The sequence below is a fragment of the Accipiter gentilis genome, chromosome 20 (assembly GCF_929443795.1).
Source record: "Accipiter gentilis chromosome 20, bAccGen1.1, whole genome shotgun sequence".
In the NCBI taxonomy this organism is placed as follows: Eukaryota; Metazoa; Chordata; class Aves; order Accipitriformes; family Accipitridae; genus Astur; species Astur gentilis.
Window position 1 is genome coordinate 26,008,993 of NC_064899.1, and position 18,027 is coordinate 26,027,019.

At 41.3% G+C, this 18,027-nt stretch overlaps 1 protein-coding gene across 3 annotated transcripts in view; it reads right to left on the bottom strand.

The window, feature by feature from the left end:
* Nucleotides 1-17,156, bottom strand: part of NFX1 (nuclear transcription factor, X-box binding 1) — a 69,533-nt gene extending 52,377 nt beyond the window's left edge. For all 3 annotated transcript variants that reach the window (XM_049823722.1, XM_049823721.1, XM_049823723.1), the window contains exons 1-3: nucleotides 17,082-17,156; nucleotides 7,908-8,957; nucleotides 5,232-5,393 (exon numbers count right to left, since the gene is read on the bottom strand). In XM_049823722.1, the coding sequence (XP_049679679.1) occupies nucleotides 5,232-5,393; nucleotides 7,908-8,957; nucleotides 17,082-17,106 (1,237 nt within the window). In that variant the 5' untranslated portion in view covers nucleotides 17,107-17,156. The remainder of the gene's footprint in view (nucleotides 1-5,231; nucleotides 5,394-7,907; nucleotides 8,958-17,081) is intronic.
* Nucleotides 17,157-18,027: the final 871 nt, after the last annotated feature.

Genomic DNA, 18,027 nt, shown 5'->3' on the forward strand with positions numbered 1-18,027 from the left:
CTAGGTTCGCTACGCTATCAATTGGATTGGAGACTTCTTATGTTAACCATCATAATGCACAACGGTAATGATCTTCACACACCAGAAATGATCCAGATTATAGACTGCCTTGACACTCTTCAGTACATGGTTTAGTGGGCATGGTGGTTTGGGGTTGATGGTTGGACTCTATGATCTTAAAGGTCTTTTCCAACCTAAATGATTCTATGATTCTAAATGCAAATCTAAAGCACATCTATTCTTTTCAAAATTTTGTGCATATTTGTACCCCTCATTATCCCAGCTCAGATCATTGTGCCACCAAGACTGCTGCAGAGCTGTACAGTTATGGGCTGAGGAGCTGTAGGACAGTAGCACAAGGAGTATACTCTCATATTCGTGCTCAAGACCAAGCTGTATTTCCTGACCAAGATTTTTTTTTTTTTTTTTTAATTTGACTGCTACAAACTGAAACATCTCAGAAGTGTTAAAGCTACAGGTAAAAACTGGCAGCAGGGGACTGAAAGGGGTATCTGCTGACGAAGCTGTCAGCACCTTATGTGGCTCCTCCCAAAGCTAGCATACTAAACCCTAAGGGATTCCTTCATACAGTATGCTTAACTATTACAGCAGCAACAATTTTTGTCATTGCTATTCCACATTACATTTTTCAAAAGCTGGGAAGGTAAGCCCATCATCAAAGCTTGAGAAGGCCTCTCCTATCAACATCTCTCCCAGAGCAGGATGCCTAGTCCCCTACAAGCAACAGTATCTCTAGAGTATAGTGAAGGTCCTTGTAAAACAGCTACCTTTCACAATGCAAAACAGCCTTTCAAGATATATTTTGTTCTTCTTAATCATTGATTATCCTTTGCTCCTCTAAGACATAACTACATGCCACCCACAAGGAACATGCAAGGTTGCTTTCCTCCAAAGATACAAGAAATAAAAGTTTTCTTCCTGGATTCAGATGCAATTACAGTAGGATAGAATGACAGTAGGATGACTCCTGACATCCACATTTGTAAGGAGTGGTCCTGTAACCACTCCTTACAAATCCTGATTACTGAAGAAAGTGAGAATGAGGATGATCCTACAGAATGAACATTCCATTCTCATCAATCTCATGAATAGGAGCGAAGTAGGCAGAATTCCAACCAAAAACACCAAAAGGACAGTTGTCTAAGCAAAATCAACACACCTCACTCCTGTTTACTAGAGATTGTTTTAGTATTTGCTATCCTCTCCTTCTGGGATAAAAGATTCCTTACTTGTAATTATTTACCAAAATTTGTTCCATATGCTTTCATATTGCAAGCGTCCCTACGTGTAGCAATTTCAGCCACAAAAATCTTTACCTGTAGTAGCATGCCCCAAACCCTGCCCTTCTTATTGCATACCTGTTGTCATAAAGGCACAGTAAACACTCTCCTCAGTTTCCAGCATCCTAAAGGATTAAGGGGCTCAAAAGAAACTTCAGCAGGAAGAGCTGGGAATTATATATACAGACTAGGGATCTTTACATGCAGTTTCAAACAAGCAACTTTCCTCTTTACATGCTTGCCTAGATGAGTCACAGGTGATTACATAAGAAAGGATCCAAACACATCTGCTGGAATAAAGAGTGAATGCTAAAAGGCCACATTTCCAAAGGCAGCAGTACAGCAGGAATTTTCAACATATATACATTGCTAGGTACCTCAAAATAACTCTGAACAGAAGATTTCAGTCACTTTAGCACAATATACCACAATCAACACTGGCAGTTTCATGTTACCATTTCTAAAAGGTCTTATGCAGTTCTCTAATGAGATAATCTGTATCAGAATAAATTACTGCTTTGACTTCTCAGCCAGACACAATCAAAAACTTTTGTCCCACTGACAACATTTATGTAATATCCAAGGCACACAGAATGGCTTCAGCCCTTGAACAGCAGGGCTTAAGAAATTAAAAAAAAAAGAAGGAAAAAAAGAAGAAAAAAAGGCAAGTAGATTCATATTCTGACCACTGAAACTCAGAAGCCATCTTAGAGGCCAATATCGGATTGGTACAGACCACTAGCTCATCTGGAAGTGGAGGGCAGGGGTAGCACAGGGAACAGAATACAGTTGTAATAACTCAAATATCTCCAATCCTTCCAACCAAAACGAAAATATCAGTAAAACTACCTTCCCTGCAAAGAGGGGAGCGAATGCCTTAAACATTTGTTCCATCGATGTAAGGGCATAAGTCAAACACCATTGAAGCATCAGTTTTTAAAAGAAGCAGAAAAAGGAAGGGGGCAAGAGACAACAATTTCCCCTTTATAAAAGATCTTGTGCATAATGCAGGTATTTTTGTCAGATTGACCTTAGCTGTGCAATTTCTAAAGGCCACATTCCTCCAAGACATAATTCAAACTGTTAGTAAAAATGCTTCCTCAGGAGGAAGTTATGTTCTTCCTTATAGAAAAGGATCTTTCCACGTAATGGCTAAGCGATGCCTAGCAGAGCATCTCCTCCTTACTAGGACATCTCCAATACACAATGAAAATCCATTCTCCAGTTCTGAGTGCTGCTGACAGTCTACATTGTAGAAATACTAAATGTTGGACATCAACCACAAGTCTAACATAAGCAGAGCAAGAACAGAGCAATGCCCTATGACTCCCCACAGAAAATGAGGAGATTCTTTCACCTGGCTTGGCCAAACTAAAAGTAATTTTTCAGATGACCACCAAGACAATAGAAGGCAAAGAAGCCTCTGAGGGAAGACACCTTCAGTAAAACACATTGGAAAGAGTCCCTGAAAAGAGAGATACCATAGCTTGTGATAAGACTTTGTTATAGTAACCTAGGAATGTTCTTTGGTTCTTCCCACCCAAGTATGTAGAGTCCCAATCACATCTTATCTCACTGACATGGTAACCCAGGATAGTTCACTTCCCCCTCCGCATCTGCACCCACCTTTACATGAGTGCTAACCTGACAGCCAGCTGCAGATGTCAGAATTTGGAGAACAGCACCTGCATTACATCATCAAGTTTACTAATGAGCAAAACAGAACATTGCATACGTACAACATGTTAATTGGCACAAGTTTTATTATCCATCCCTGCGGTGCATTCCTTTAAGCTTCACTCCTGAGCAGGGTTCCAATGCGTTGGGTCACCATTTGGTTAGCATTGGTGCCCTGGGGCTCCCCCCGTGATAATGCTACCCTTTCATTAAAGCTACAGCTTTCACTTGGTGAGTGTTGTGCCTCATCCCTGAGGGATCTGCACCTGCTTTTCCCTCATAACAGATACCCATTACTATTGATCTGGAAGATGGAACAATGTGAGAAGATACCCCACCAAGGACATTATCTACTTCATCCAAGTATTCAGGATTTCTCCGATACAATGCTATGATCACAAAAAACTGTGAGAAATTATGTACACATACATACTTTCAGCCTCCTGCTATGTGTGATAGAAATAAGAGCTGCTCTAAGGCCCCAAATGGAGGGACATTCTCACCAAAACATTCAGTTGCTTCAAAAACATAAAAGAATGAACGCTCAAACTTGATATTCTGAACAAAATATTCTCAATAGACTGGAAGTGAAATATAGCAGTGAAAAGTTTGGGTGCCGAGACTGGATAAGATTTCTTGGAATTCATTATAACATTTGCAGAATCAAGCAAACTTAAAGTAAATCATGTCCAGAAAAAAAACAGGTTTTCTTCCTCTTCCAGAAAAACAGCCAATTACTGAGTTAATTACAGCATCCTATTTCTCTTCTCTGTTGTCTATAGACAGTAATTACTGCTAGCGTTCTAGTGAATTCTTCAACATTATACAAAGCCTAAGAAGTAGAATCTACATTGAAACAACCTAACGTAAAACAATTACACTCTGAAGTACAAGTTCTAATTAAGATAGGGTAGCAGGGCCTTGCAGGTCAAGAAACATGCATCAGTGTCCTTACTGGAACTGTGGAATCAGTTCTACTGAGGCAACCACCTTTAATTTCAATTAATGATTAGCTCAAGTTCTCTCATACATGGGATACAGTAACATATTTAGTGCACAAATTCTTACAAGAAAAGCAAATGGCCAAAAGATACGGGTATCTGAAATGCTGTCAGGATTCAAGTATCTAAGGTCACTGTCTTGACAGATAAGCAAAACCTCCCTTACACAAGGAGATACTCTTTTGATCGAGCAATAAGCTGTTTCAGGGAGATAAATCAGCTCCAAAGAAGGTGACAGAAAAGCAGCTAGGAGATAAAGGTTCTCAGCAGTCATTCTCAATTTGGCTTAGGATTTCAGTCTTTCCCAAAAATCTGTTCCCTTCTCAAACATTCCAATGCCTTTATGTTTCAAATCTTGTGCTGATACTCGTAACTTCCTTTCTACAGAAGTCTGTCTATGCATCTTCAGAAATCCAAGAACCTTGCAACCAACACTTTCTGCAAGAGATTCACAGTCTGTAAGTACTTGTCTCAAACATTTGGAAGTAGCTGACAGACTACATTTTCTCAGTCTGCCCAGAGAGAGACAGAAAGACATGAAGAATGGTAAATGCTAAACAAGCAGGGTACAGGAGAAATTAACCTACTTCAAGGTTAACATTACAGTCTTCAGAGTGTATCTACATCACACAACTGAACACAGCAGAGAAGCTGCAATTCAGCCTTAACTTACCCCAAGGCATTCAAAAAGCAGAATGTAGTGGTATAAGAGTTTCAGAAAGTGGTATAACACAAAGAATCTGAAACAGTTTAAGCTAATGACAAAGGCAGAAGCCTTCTGTCTTCTCTGAATTTCATTTCACTGCATGGCATCTGTGACATTTCAGGAGTACTTTATCTAAGAAAAGAACTATGAAGTGGTTGAGTAAAAGCAGACAACTAATGCTTGGAGTGCTTCTTATGTTTGACTGCTCAGCCAAGCACAGATGAGAGAAGACGAGACATTTCTTGGTGTGTAAAAACACAGCCATGGAGCTTTGCATCTTGATGCACTGATTTCATTGAGTGATCTTACACTTATCTATCCAAACCTGGAAATTACTTTTAGCTAGAATACCAGAAAGAATCAAAACAATTAAGAGAATTATACAAAGCATCCAAAGAACACTGAAAAAGTTTTTTTTATTTAAAACTTGCTGTGTTCACAGCTTACTGATTACCTTAGACAATATTTATAAGTAGTTTTCCAACATAAGAACTTTGCTATTATATATATTTGAGAGAGAAAGTATGTGCAAGAGAGAATACCAACCTTCAGCTTGTGAAGCTGGTGATCGTGCCCACTTCTTAATGCAATTCAGGTGGAATACATGGTAACAATTCTGACAGCTCCACACCGGAGCTACTATTCGGACTACCTCACAACATACCATGCACTCATACTTCTCTGTGGTCAGCTGTTCAATCAACGACCCTGCAAATAAAATATATTATTTGTGCATGAAACATCAGCTAGCTGAGAATCAAAATTCAGGTGAAATGCCAAGATTTCATTTAAATTTTAACAGAACTTATTTTTCCTGTGTGGCTATAAGCAAGGTATTAGTTTAATCCCAGAAGATTCCAGTTTGATATTCAGTATGCATTTCTCTAGTTTCAGAGCAGGAAAAGGAGTATGAGATTCCCATAAAAGTGGCAACAATAATTCCTGTTGATGAGTAGCAATCATTCTGATCTTACAAATTAGTTAATAGTTTTAAACTTCGCAGAAGTTTGAGACTTTACTCATCACTTTATACAGAAAATTTACCTTTGCATAAAGTTTAAACCAAAAATCTTAAAGCGCTTAACTACAGAAGTTTCAGCCAAAACTAAATTTAATTCCCATCCTTCAGTATTCCTGGAAGTCCACACAACAAATATTAACAGTGAAGTACCTCGATTACAGAAATAAAGCCCTCAAACTGACTGCTTTAGGAGTGGAATTACTGGGAAACAATAGTCAAAGTACAGGGCCTTTTGAGCCATATGAAAGAACATGAAAAAGTACTTTGAAAATAAAGCAAGAACTCCACTTGAAGGACAAAACAGCCTGAAAACATAGTTAGATGTGCAACCATAACAAAGGCACCACATAACTTCAGTTCTGCCAGATTAACTCCCTCATCGCAGTAAGGCTACCAAATACACCTTAGAAATGCTATTTGATTTATGCCCACAGAATTTTAAAATATCTTAATTACAAGTGTAAAGTATAAAAATGTACCATTTTTAGATCGTGCCAATACAAGGGAAGTTAGAACTCATAACGAAGGACAAAAAAAATGAAAACAACAAAGGAAAAATTACTATCAATTCAAAATGTGCTTGGACCACACATGACTGAAAGCAAGCCCACGGCTGCCTGGAAACCTGGAAGTGTTAACACCATTTCCCCTCCTTAATAGGATATAAGCACTTCCAAGCTTCTTTTCCAACCCTGCTGCATCAAGCACCACAAGTTTTAGAACGAACAGTCATTTCTGTTTTCAGTACTGCATGAATATTACCTGCTGCAAAGAAAGCATCCCCACTTAAAACATACTACTTTTCCCCAGAAGACTAAAGCTATACCATACTCAGAAAGGATAGCTGTCCCATAAACAGCTAAAAAGCACAGACTAAGTCCCCTGAAAATAGCGGCAAATAGTGTTTCCAAAATAGCTCCCAACTAAAGCATGCAAAGAAAGACTGCCATTTTGGAGGGGAAAGTTCCTTAAGTTCCCTGTAAAAGATTACTACTTCTCTTCCTGCTTATTGCGTATGATGTTTTTCATTTAATAATAATGCTGGGAGAAAGACTGAGGTATCCTTAATTTTATGATTCAAGTAGAACCCAGGAGCATCAAAGTGCATGTGTTTAAGTTAGAAAGGATCAAGGAAGATCTTGACCCTTGAGCTTCTCCTAAGGGAACAAATCTTCTGACTGGAGCTATCTTATGCTTCCCGATTATGCTGCTGCTTTCTCAGCTCTGAAAGAGAAGAGACACCAAGATGCGAAAATCTTCAAAAGATTCAATACCACAGTTAAGGTAATAAGAACTAGTCTACCCCTCTCTATCATTCTTGGCAGTAGGAGATCAGGTTGACATGTTTTGTAAAAAAAACTTAAATATAATTCTTATTGTTTGTTCAACTGGAAGGGGACCAAAAATAAAATCTCTCCTTATTGCCTCTGAAAGAAAACAGGACTTCTGCTGGGTGCTATGAATAACATGAGACTATTTTCTCAGTGCACAGTTAAGCTTATCTAAAGTAGTAAGAAAAAGCTATCTAGGTTGTCTAGAAACAGAAACTAGCACCATGGCACTGAAGAGATTCAGCTGATTTCCATTTAATGTTTTAAGTCCCTAACGGTATGAGTTGGCACAAAATTCACTCCCAACAGTCAAAACCTGTGGGTCTGCTTTACACTGTCAATGGCACTTGTTTCTATTCTCAACTTCCCGAAATAGTATCCAGAGACTTTCTCTATTTCTAATTACCTTTTAATACTACCATTACAAAAAAAAGAGCAAAAATTCCAGTTAGGAGCAGAATAGAGTTCCTCTATCTGGCATTTTCCTACTGCTACATAACACATGAGAAAACTTACTCTGCAAAACTCAGTTTTAAGATTGTCCCTCCAAGTCCCATTGTTCAGAATGCTCAAAATTTTACTCCCCACTCGTGCAACATACATGTTTTAACATGGTGCCTAACAAGGCCATCATTTGCAGTTTGGTAGTAAAACAAAACCAACTTTATAAACAAAATCTGTTCTTTCCTAGTAAACTTACGGAACACCTCCCCGCTCAGAAACCACATATTTGCATATAATTCTACGCTCTGAAACTGATACTGACCTGTGAAATAATAAGGTCCTTCACCTAGTCAAATATGGAGGCAGTTTAAACTACTCAAGATTGTATCTTTAATACAGGAGTACAGGACAGTCTAGGAAGCTTACCTGTGTGAGTTTCTTTGTTTTTTGGTACATCACTTTGCTTTTTCCAGTACTGGGTCCAGCTGAAATGAAGTGCAGGTGCCTGATCCCCCTTCAGAAGAAACTTCCTTCCATTACATCTGACGGAATCGGACAACTGATGCCTGATTTCAGTGGTCAAGTTCTCATCATTTTTGTGAACAGAGAGCTCTTTCTTCCTCTCATTTTTATCTTTTGGCGTATATGCAAGAGAAGACTTCTTACCTACTTTTGTGTTTTTACTACGGTGAGAATCATGTCTTTTCTGACACTCCTTTTCTGCTGGGGGTTTATTCCACACAGGCTTCCGGGGATATCTTTTGTTTACGTAATTGTAGCCTTTCTGCTCATCCCCACTACCTACAGGTGCATCACAGAATGCCTTTCCAACAGATGATTCTGAAGAGTCAGACTGAGTCATATCCAAAGACGGAACATTTTCAAACAGCTCTACTTTCTGTTTAGAGCTCACTCTCTTTTCCCGGTCATGTGCTTGCTTTCCCTTCTCCCTGAAACCCCTTCCAAATGCATGCATCAGATGTGTTTTCTTTGGCTTTGCTCCTCTGCTATCTGCTGTAGGTACCTCCCTGTCACTCTCTGAGGAGAGAAAGTCATTGTATCCCCTAGGAGGTGCTCTTCTCCCAGGTATTACGGCAGCATCGGAAATTCCTGGACCAGCAGCAGCATCCACAGTACTTTGCCTTATCTTACTTCTAGTACATGTGCTATCATTTCTTGATCTGTGCCATCTCTGGCTTTGCAAGTTGCGATTCTTCAAACTTTTACCGGGACCAAAATATTGGTGGAAGTCTTCAGAATTCCCATACTGACTTTCTGGGTTAGAAAAGCCATGATGCTTTGTGGAAGAGCTTTCATAATCTGTACCTCTTTCCGAAGACAGACTAGGAAATGGTAAATTACTTCTATTCTGATTACTGTTAGAGTCTTTCCTATCTTTATTTACCCAGTTTATATCTGTAGGTTGTCTTTCTCCTGGAATGGAATCAGCAGCATCGGGATGGAAATTCAATGCACCTAAAAAGTGAAAAAATAAAAACATACATGTAAGACTATTAAACAGTAAACATTTCTTTTCAGCAAAATTACCATGCATGCAAAGGCCTAGAAATTCAATCAATCCCACACTTGACCAAACAACTGCAAACAAGTTTCCAGAAACCACAGTTGAATCATACAGTGCTTTGTAGAAGTTACCTTCCCTTGTCATCTTCAGATAAAGACTGTGATGACCCAGAGTTAAGATAAGAATATAAACACGTAAGGTGAAAAAAAAACATTTGAAGCAGCACCATACGTATACAAGACATGCAAGTGTGATAATCAGCATTTAACACGTGCTGCAGTTTTTCCTAGCATGTTTACATACACAAACCTGAAGAAAAAGGGGTCCTTTAAATACAATGTCTACATCTGAGATTTTAATATTACACAGAACTTTGAATATAAATTAAAATCCATCAGCCAAAGAGTAGCAATACTAAATGCTTGCATGAACTCCAATTACACTGTTCTACATATAGACATATTAAACGGAAGAGGGACTACCCAGGGCAGCTTAACAAAATTATTTTTGTGTTATGAGGCCATCAACATGAACTACGCTTCTATTTGGGAGGTCTCCTATCATTTCTATGTCTCTAGATGAAAGAAAGAGGTGCATGTTAGAAATCCTATGTTGCTCAATTTCATATCACATCATGCCAGCAGAGCCTGCCTGCAACAGGAATTATCAGGTGAATATCAGCGACAGTTTAATGGGCTGTGGCAGATTGGTTAAGTCTTACACAGTAGTGTAAAAAAAGAGAAGAGGCTTCTAAAATCTCATGGGGGTAGTGCCCATTTTACAGATTAGGTAGGTTACCTCTGACAGTAGGGCAGGTGAAATTTATTCCTGGTTCAGAACAATTCGAAGAAAGAATCAAGCACTCGGGCTATGAACCTAAGAGACTCTCCAAAAGGCTGATGCTGTCTGGTCTCTCAACTACCTGTTGTTTTAACTTTTCAATAAAGACTGTGGAAATTAACATTTTGAAGGGAAGAACAAACCAGAACACTTCCAAGTATTAAGTTTGGGTTTTTTTCAGTGAATTTCATTTACCTTCAAATGAACGAGTATTTTTTAAGCCTCTAGGAATGGTCATAACTAGTATGAGGTGTTTGGTGGCCAAATAAAAAATATAACATACAACTTTGTGGAAGTGAAGCTTTAAGATTACTAAAAGTTAGGAATTTAAAATTACATTTAAGGACGTTCTTAAACACATAACCTAATTCATACTTGTTTTTAAAGAGAGACTCAGCTGAAATCACTTTGTTTTGTCTTTGCAAAGACAATATATATAACTATATATTGTTGTATATTATATATTAAGAGGTATTAGTATTATAGTATATGTTAATATTATAATAAAGTATACATTGTTAATATAGCATAGCATATTATATTATTATATGCTATGCTATAGAATACATATTATTATTACACTAGATACAAACAGTAAATACTAAGTGTTTGTAGTTTGTTGGGCAGGGTTTTTTTGGGTTTGTGTTTTTTAAACCTGTAATACTAACCCGATTTTGAGGCAACAGAATCAGAACACCAGAGAGGTCTTTCAAAACAGCTGGGGATTGAGTTAAGAATCAATCTTAACTCAAGGGGAGGAGGAGGAGAGAGGGAGGTGCTGAGCTCTTCTCCCTGGTCCCCAGGGCCAGGATGTGTGGGAATGGCTCAAAGCTGCGTCCCTCAGGAGAGGTTCAGACTTGACATGAGGAAACATTTCTGTACCAAAAGGGTGCCCAAACCCTGGAACAGGCTTCCTAGAGAGGTGGTCGATGCCCCAAGCCTGTCAGTGTTTCAGAGGCACTTGGACAATGCCCTTAATGACATGCTTTAGCTTTTGGTCAGCCCTGAAGCGGTCAGGCAGTGGGACTCAATGGTCACCGTAGGTCCCTTCCAACTGAAATATCCTATTCTATCATTAGGACTGCAGAACCTAGTAGGACCAAAATATTAGGCTTATATATCTGAAAGAATCTGGACTGCAAGCAGCTTCCCTGGAAACATTCTATCTTTCTCATTTTAGCACACCTATCCTTGTAAAGAACTCAAAATATAAAGTTGTCCTTTTTACTTTCTACAACTACACTTTCAGTTTTTCCAGTGTTTTGCCAGTTTCTTTTCTATCACTAATAAAGAGGATTACAAACATAAATTGTAGTCCTTTTACATTATAACATAAACAGCATTCATTCAGTATAGATTATTTAAAATAGAATTTCACATATGATGATTTGAAGACAGGATGCGATCCTATCATTACATACAAACCTTATTTGAAACAACCCATTTTATTAGTTGGTTTAAGATTTCTTTTGGATACCCTAAAATTTAAAAGTCTGATGGATAGATGTAAGAAGGTAAACCAAATAGCTTCTTAATGTTTAATAAAAACATGTTTTTCAAGAAAATCACACAGCTTGCCTCTAAAAAGTATATTCTATTATTAAAGACCATTGTTTCTTCCGTTATGAGATGTGGTATGTAAAATGTATGCATGAATTATAAACAAATTGCTGCAGAGGGCTTTCAAATGAACGCAGTAAATAAGCTTGCCAAGTATATTTTGTAGATCATTAAAACATACTATCTTATACTGACATAAAAACATGCTGGACATGGCTTTAAAATGCTGGTTTTCTAAAATACAGTCAAGTTGACTTTTGAGCATGGCCTCCAAGAAGCATAACCAGGACTGGAAATGTAGCTGTGGAAGCGATATTTTTGAAAGTACTTTCCAAATAATCTATTAAGTTTGAAGAAACAGATGGGAAACCAGGATTCAGATATTTAAAAGCACCTCCAAAATATGAATAATTCATTAGGACTTTTTATATCACTCAGGAACAGGATTCCTATTCTTACTGTCAGCTTTTACATTATAAAAAATTTCCAAAGAAGTGGTAAGTTCTACTAAAACTGATTTCTGTCAGCCAAGACAAGAAACAGCAAAATACATATACAAGTATAGTAATCAGTAGGTAACACTAGCTTAAATTTCCTCTGATGTGTTTGTAAGTACATACACAAAAGTCCCAAGAAAAAGGGAACCTCCAAAGCTAGATTCTAGCCTGTATTTCTACAAAATAAACAAAGAAAATCACAGTACCTTTAGAAACAACCTCTACATTGCAGATTTTAATATCCCTAAGAGCTTGAATGTGAATTAAAACCAAACATATGAAAAACTTATATGTTTTTATGCCTGTTTGGCCATTCACCCTTTCAGCATTGACTGTCGACAGAGCCAGAATGCCCTGGCAAAGTCAGGAAGTCTGTGTGAACTATCCTTCAGAAAAATAATTTCCTAAGGACACTTTTAAAAATATTAAGCAAATTAGTAAGTACATGTCTCATTTTAATAAGTACAAGCTCTGCTTCAAAAACAGAGCTTATTTTGGGGAACAGTACAGCCAAACTTAATAACTTGGGTACTTTTTTTTTATGAAGACGTCAATAATGACATTTGAAGATGCCACTTAAAGGCATGATGCCTAAGTGACATTTCTTAGCATGGTCTCAGCAAGCTAAATTCAATTAGATTTTGAAAAGCCATTAAACAACATACTTCAATTAGGCAAAGACTGTATAAAGTTGTTAATTAAAGAATAAATATAAGAAAGAAAAAAAATATATTGAAGAAGTCCAGCCAGAAAAAAATATAATGGGTACAAGAATCCACACACAGGGTAGCCCCTTAGGTGTCAAGAGGTAGTACTTCTTTATTCTTAAATGAATTCAGCTTTATCTACTAGATAGGAAGAATCCTGATTTTCTTTCTGAAGCTTCAGATCAATACAAAACTGGAACTAAATAAACAACACTGATTAGTACCAGTCTTTCTGACTGGACAAGCACTTATTTTTTAATTGACCACTTCTTATTGAGATACCCATAAATTCAACCAAAAATAATGTCACCTTGAGTACTGTGTGCAGTTTTGGACTCCACAATACAAGAAGGATATAAAAATATTAGAATGTGTCCAAAGGAGGGCAACAAAGATGGTGAAAGGACTACAGGACATGACTTAGGAGAAACAGCTGAGAATATTAGCTTTGTTCAGCTTGGAGAAGAGGAGGCTAAGGGGCAACCTCATTGCTCTCTCCAGCCTCCTCATCAGGGCAGGTAGAGAGGGAGGTGCTGATCTCTTCTCCCTGGGATGCAGTGATAGGACATGAGGGAATGGCTTAAAGCTGTGTCAAGGGAAATTCAGACTGGGTAGTTTTTAGGAAAAAGCTCTTCAGTGAAAGGGTGGTCAAGCACTGAAAAAAGCTTCTCAGGGAAGGGGTCACAGTCCCAAGCCTTTCAGTGTTCAAGAAGTGTTTGGATAATGCTTAGATATCTGGTTTAACTTTTAGGTTGTCCTGTGTGGAGTCAGGAGTTGGACTCAATGACCCTTGTGAGTCCCCTTCAGGGACTGTCTTGCATGATTACAAGTTCTGTTTATATACTGGCTCTCAGTAAAAGACAAAGGTAATTTCAAGACAGATGTCTTCAGTTTTAAAGCAATTCAAATAACCTATTCTTTCACCTAAAGACAGTCAACAGTACAGAGTCCATACACAACAATCTGTTTCTGTCAGCACTGCGTATATCCAGACAAGAAATGGTCCAGTCAGCTGAACACAAAGCACAAGTTATAGGGAAGACACTCCCTGCAGGTCTTACAGTACCTGTATTACACTGTACCACAAAAAAACCCAAGAATGCTACATTATGGAAATCTGAGGCTTTCCCCATAGCACTGAAAGCTTTAAACCTCTTCCTGACAGAACACTAAGCTTGAGCTTTTCTGTCTTCTCTGATCATTTTATATATTCACCTACAGCATCCTATCATTTCAGGAGACATCACAGATTTACAGAAGGTTGCATTTCTTCCTAAACAGGAGTTACACTGTTTCAGGCTTAAAGACTCAAGCAGAACAACCCATTTTTATGCAAAACAATCTGCCTACCCAAAACTTGTTGTTTATTCCAACTCTAATAGCTCACCTAATAAAAGATATACTCCCTTCCCGCAACTCTTGCCAGAAATCATTAGAGAAAGATTAACATGCAAAATCATCACTAACATAGAATCAGAGAATGGCTGAGGTTGGAAGAGACCTCTTGTCCAAATACCCTGCTCAAACAGGGTCAGCTAGAGCAAGTTGCCCATGACTGTGTCCAGCTGGCTTTTTAATATCTCCAGGGATGGAGAGACCACGACCTCTCCGAGCAACCTGTTCCAGTGCATGACCATCTTCACAGTAAAAAACCTTTTTCTTGTGTTCTGATGGAATTTCATGTGTTTTAATTTGCACCTGTTACCTCTTGTCTTTTCACTTATTACCACTCAGAAGAATCTGGCTCCATATTCTTTACTCCCTCCCATCAGGTATTTGTACACAGCACTAAGATCACTCCGAGACTTCTCCAGACCAAACAGCCCCAGCTCTCTCAGCCTCTCCTCATATGAGGGATGCTCCAATCCCTTAATCATCTTCATGGCCCTTTGCTGGCCTCACTCCAGTATGTTCACATCTTCCTTGTACGGGGGAGCCCAGAACTGGACACAGCGCTCCAGGGGTGGCCTCACCAGTGCTGGGCAGAGGGGAAGGTAGACCTCCCTGAGAAACTGGCAACACTCTTCCTAATGTAGTCTAGGATACTGTTGACCTTCCTCGCAGAGAGGGTGCATTGCTGACTCATGGTCTGCTTATAGTCCACCAAGGACCCCAAGGTCCCTGTCTGCAGAGCTGCTCTCCAGCTATTTAGCCCCCTGTGTATACTGGTGCACAGTGCTATGTTTTTGTCTTTTTATGCTACTGTCCAAATTCTGTGCATCCACATTTTGAACAGAACATGAAGTTTTAGCTAGCCCATTTTAAGAGGACATAGGAGAAATATAAAAGTAGGGCAATACAACTTTGCCATGAGTAGCTTCATCATCCTAAGAGAAGTATCTACTACAGAATGGGATTTTGCATAAGGAGAATAAATGTATTATAAGTTTTCACTTTCCTGTTCACTCTTACAGTGGGCTACTCAATGCTTTATGGCAACTCCCTGATATCTTCAGTTTAATGATGCACTGTACCATATATAATGACGCAGCTGTCATCGTGAAGGCAAAAAAGCTAAAAATACATTCAACAGCAATTATGGCAACTGATGGGGAAAAAAAAATTTGATTAATGGCTATTAAATACAAATACCACCTATCCCTTCTAGGTGCACAGGGCTGGAAACTAGGAAGGTATATCAATGTGAATAATCATTCTGCAGTTGCCTTGTTTCTTATATTCTTCCCCTTTGTCTCATACTCTTTCCCTGCATCGTTCACTATTGGCAAAATATCCTGGATAGGCTGCACATCTGCCCTGCCCCAAAACTGTCATTCTTCGACCTCAACTGCTTTCCCTGATCTACCCTAACAGCAGAAATATTTTTCATATTTAAGCTCTCATAATCATACACTCCCTCTGTCCAAGAAGTTGCAGAGCAAAAGCCAGTTCCCATCCTAATATTGCACAAGCACAATTCGAAAGTTACCGATGAGATCGTTCTTGATAACATAGTATGCACTACCATAACAAGGAATGAACTCCAAAATTGAATGCCATGTGACAATATCTGTGTTAGCTTAAGTATTATAAAGCAAACGTAGAAATGGTGTACCATCCAGACTAATCTACTGCTTTTCAGTAAAGCTATTTTTAGCTCAATATACCTATTTAAGACCCTTTATTCCAATACATATACACTGTACAAAAGGTTTCAGGACCAGCACTGACTCACAGCCTGACAGCGTGGAAGATAAACAGCCCAGCGGACATGTGCGTGCACCAGCTTCTCTATAGAAACTATCAGTCTCCGCCCTCTGAACCATGACCCAGGCCATTCCACTTCCCACAAGGCAGCTGTGGACCCATTTTCATCCCATCAAAAAATGAACTCAAAAACTTTTCCATCATGACAGCCAGGCTGCCAAGAACAGAGAAGAGACAGGGGATGCTATTTAGGATATAGCCTAATGATAACAATAATCTGAATTAACATCCGCATGCTGCGAAAGCAGAGGTTTGTATTTTCTTCTTCACTCCAGCCACAGAAGTCCAGGATTCTTCCTGGCAGAAATCTAACTACAAACAACAAGATGAGTTAGCTCATCAAGTGACCCCAAAGTGACATTGATTACCCGAGAAGTCTACCCAGACTGCAAGAAAATCAAGAGACGTGACGAAAACACTAAATATCATGAATGGTTCTGGGCAACAGTGTTATTTCTAGTTACACGCTCAAGACACAATTATGTAAAGGTTCTTCTATCGTTAAGTGCCCGCAATACACCATAAATCATTAAACGTGAGGCTGGGATGTGGATCTTGAAAGGCTATTCCCCCTCCTCCTCGGCAGCCACACCCAGTAAAACCAAAGTTAAGCTGCACCTCCACCATAAAAGCCAGCAGGGAAAAAGCAAACAAGGGAAAAGAATCTTTTTCTTGCACTTGCGGCGTTCAACCCCACCCCAGGCCGGGTCCCCAGGCCGCCCTCCACCCGTCGGCCCTCGCCCAGCCCACCCCACTCGAAGCAGCCCCAGGCCTCTGCTCCCAGACCCCCGCTCCACAGCGGCCCGGGGGTGGGCTGGGAGAGGTCAGGCTGCCCTGCGCAAGCAGCACGCCCCCCTCCGCGGGTTTTCACGGCACGGGTGGGCAGACCGCGGCAACTTTTTCCACAAAACCCACCGGCTCTTCGCATTTTCTCTGCCGTTCCCCTTCGTTTGTCACACACGAGGAGCTCGCGCCTTCCTCCTCCTCCTCCTCCTCCACCTCAGGCAAAGTGTCCCGAGCTCGCCCTGCGGCAGAGGCCAGCCCGGCCATTTTGAGCCCCACAGGCGCCGCGAAGTTGCGGCGGGGCGGGACGGCAGCAACAGGTGGTACCGCAACCCCGCTCCCCGCCACAGCCAGCGCTTCGGCCGCGACCCCTCCGCCCGGCAGCACCGCGACGGCTCCTTCTCCTTCTCCTCGCCTCACCGGCCCCCTCCCCGAATTCCGCCCTCCCCCCCTCCACCCCGACCACAACGGCCGCACTCACCTGCGCCGGGCCGCGCCTCCGCCATGCCAACGCAACGCACGCACCCCCCCCGCTGCGCTCCGCGGTCCGGCTTCCCGGCCGCCGCGCATGCGCACAGCTCGCGTGCCCACCCCCACACACCACACCCCCTTCCCCTCCCCTCCACCGGCCGAGCGCGGCTATCAGCGCGCAGCCGCCCTGGCGCCTGGAGCGCGAGCGGGAGAGCCGGGGGTGGGGCCGGGGGGCGGGGCGCTGCCTCAGGCGGCGGCGGCGGCGGCGGCGGGAGGGAGTGAGGGACCCTCGTCTGATGCTGCGGGGGAGGGAGGCCGAGCTAACGGCGGCGAGGAAATGCCAGTCCGGGCGATAAATTGCCCGTTTCCCTAGCCATCGGCTCGCCTGCTGCCGCCCGGCCCTGGAATGGGCTCGCTGTACCGGCTGCCTTTGGGAGCTCGGCCCCGCCGGGCCGAGAGCCGGGGGGGGGGCAGGACGGCCCGTCGGTCTGTGGTGAAAGAGGTGCTTTGTCGGGCTCAGGGCCGAAAGTCAGGGGTGTCATCGGGCCGTCTGTGGCATCCCGCATGCGGTGCTCTAGGGAGGGGGCAGAGGCACATGCTCGTCGTCCCAAACGGGTGCTGGAACTTCAGTTTCTTGTCAGAAAGCCCACACGAGGGTTCCAGGGCCGCGGCTGGTGCTGCAGGCAAACCTTGTCACGCTCCAGCTACAAGCGCTCCGGAAAACTGCACGCTTTGTCATACTGCGGCTTTCAGCACCCGTCTTGAACCGTTGTATGATTCACACCTCCCTGCAGAGGTTTGCAGTGCCATGGTTACAGTACATCTACAGAACAGTTCTGTGCTTTTACGGCTGCAATGTGGCTCCAGAGTCCTCACAGAGCTGCTGATCTTCTCAGGCGATGCAGCATTAAGTTCACGGTTCCGTAGCAACTGCAGCGCTTGAAGAATGGCACCTC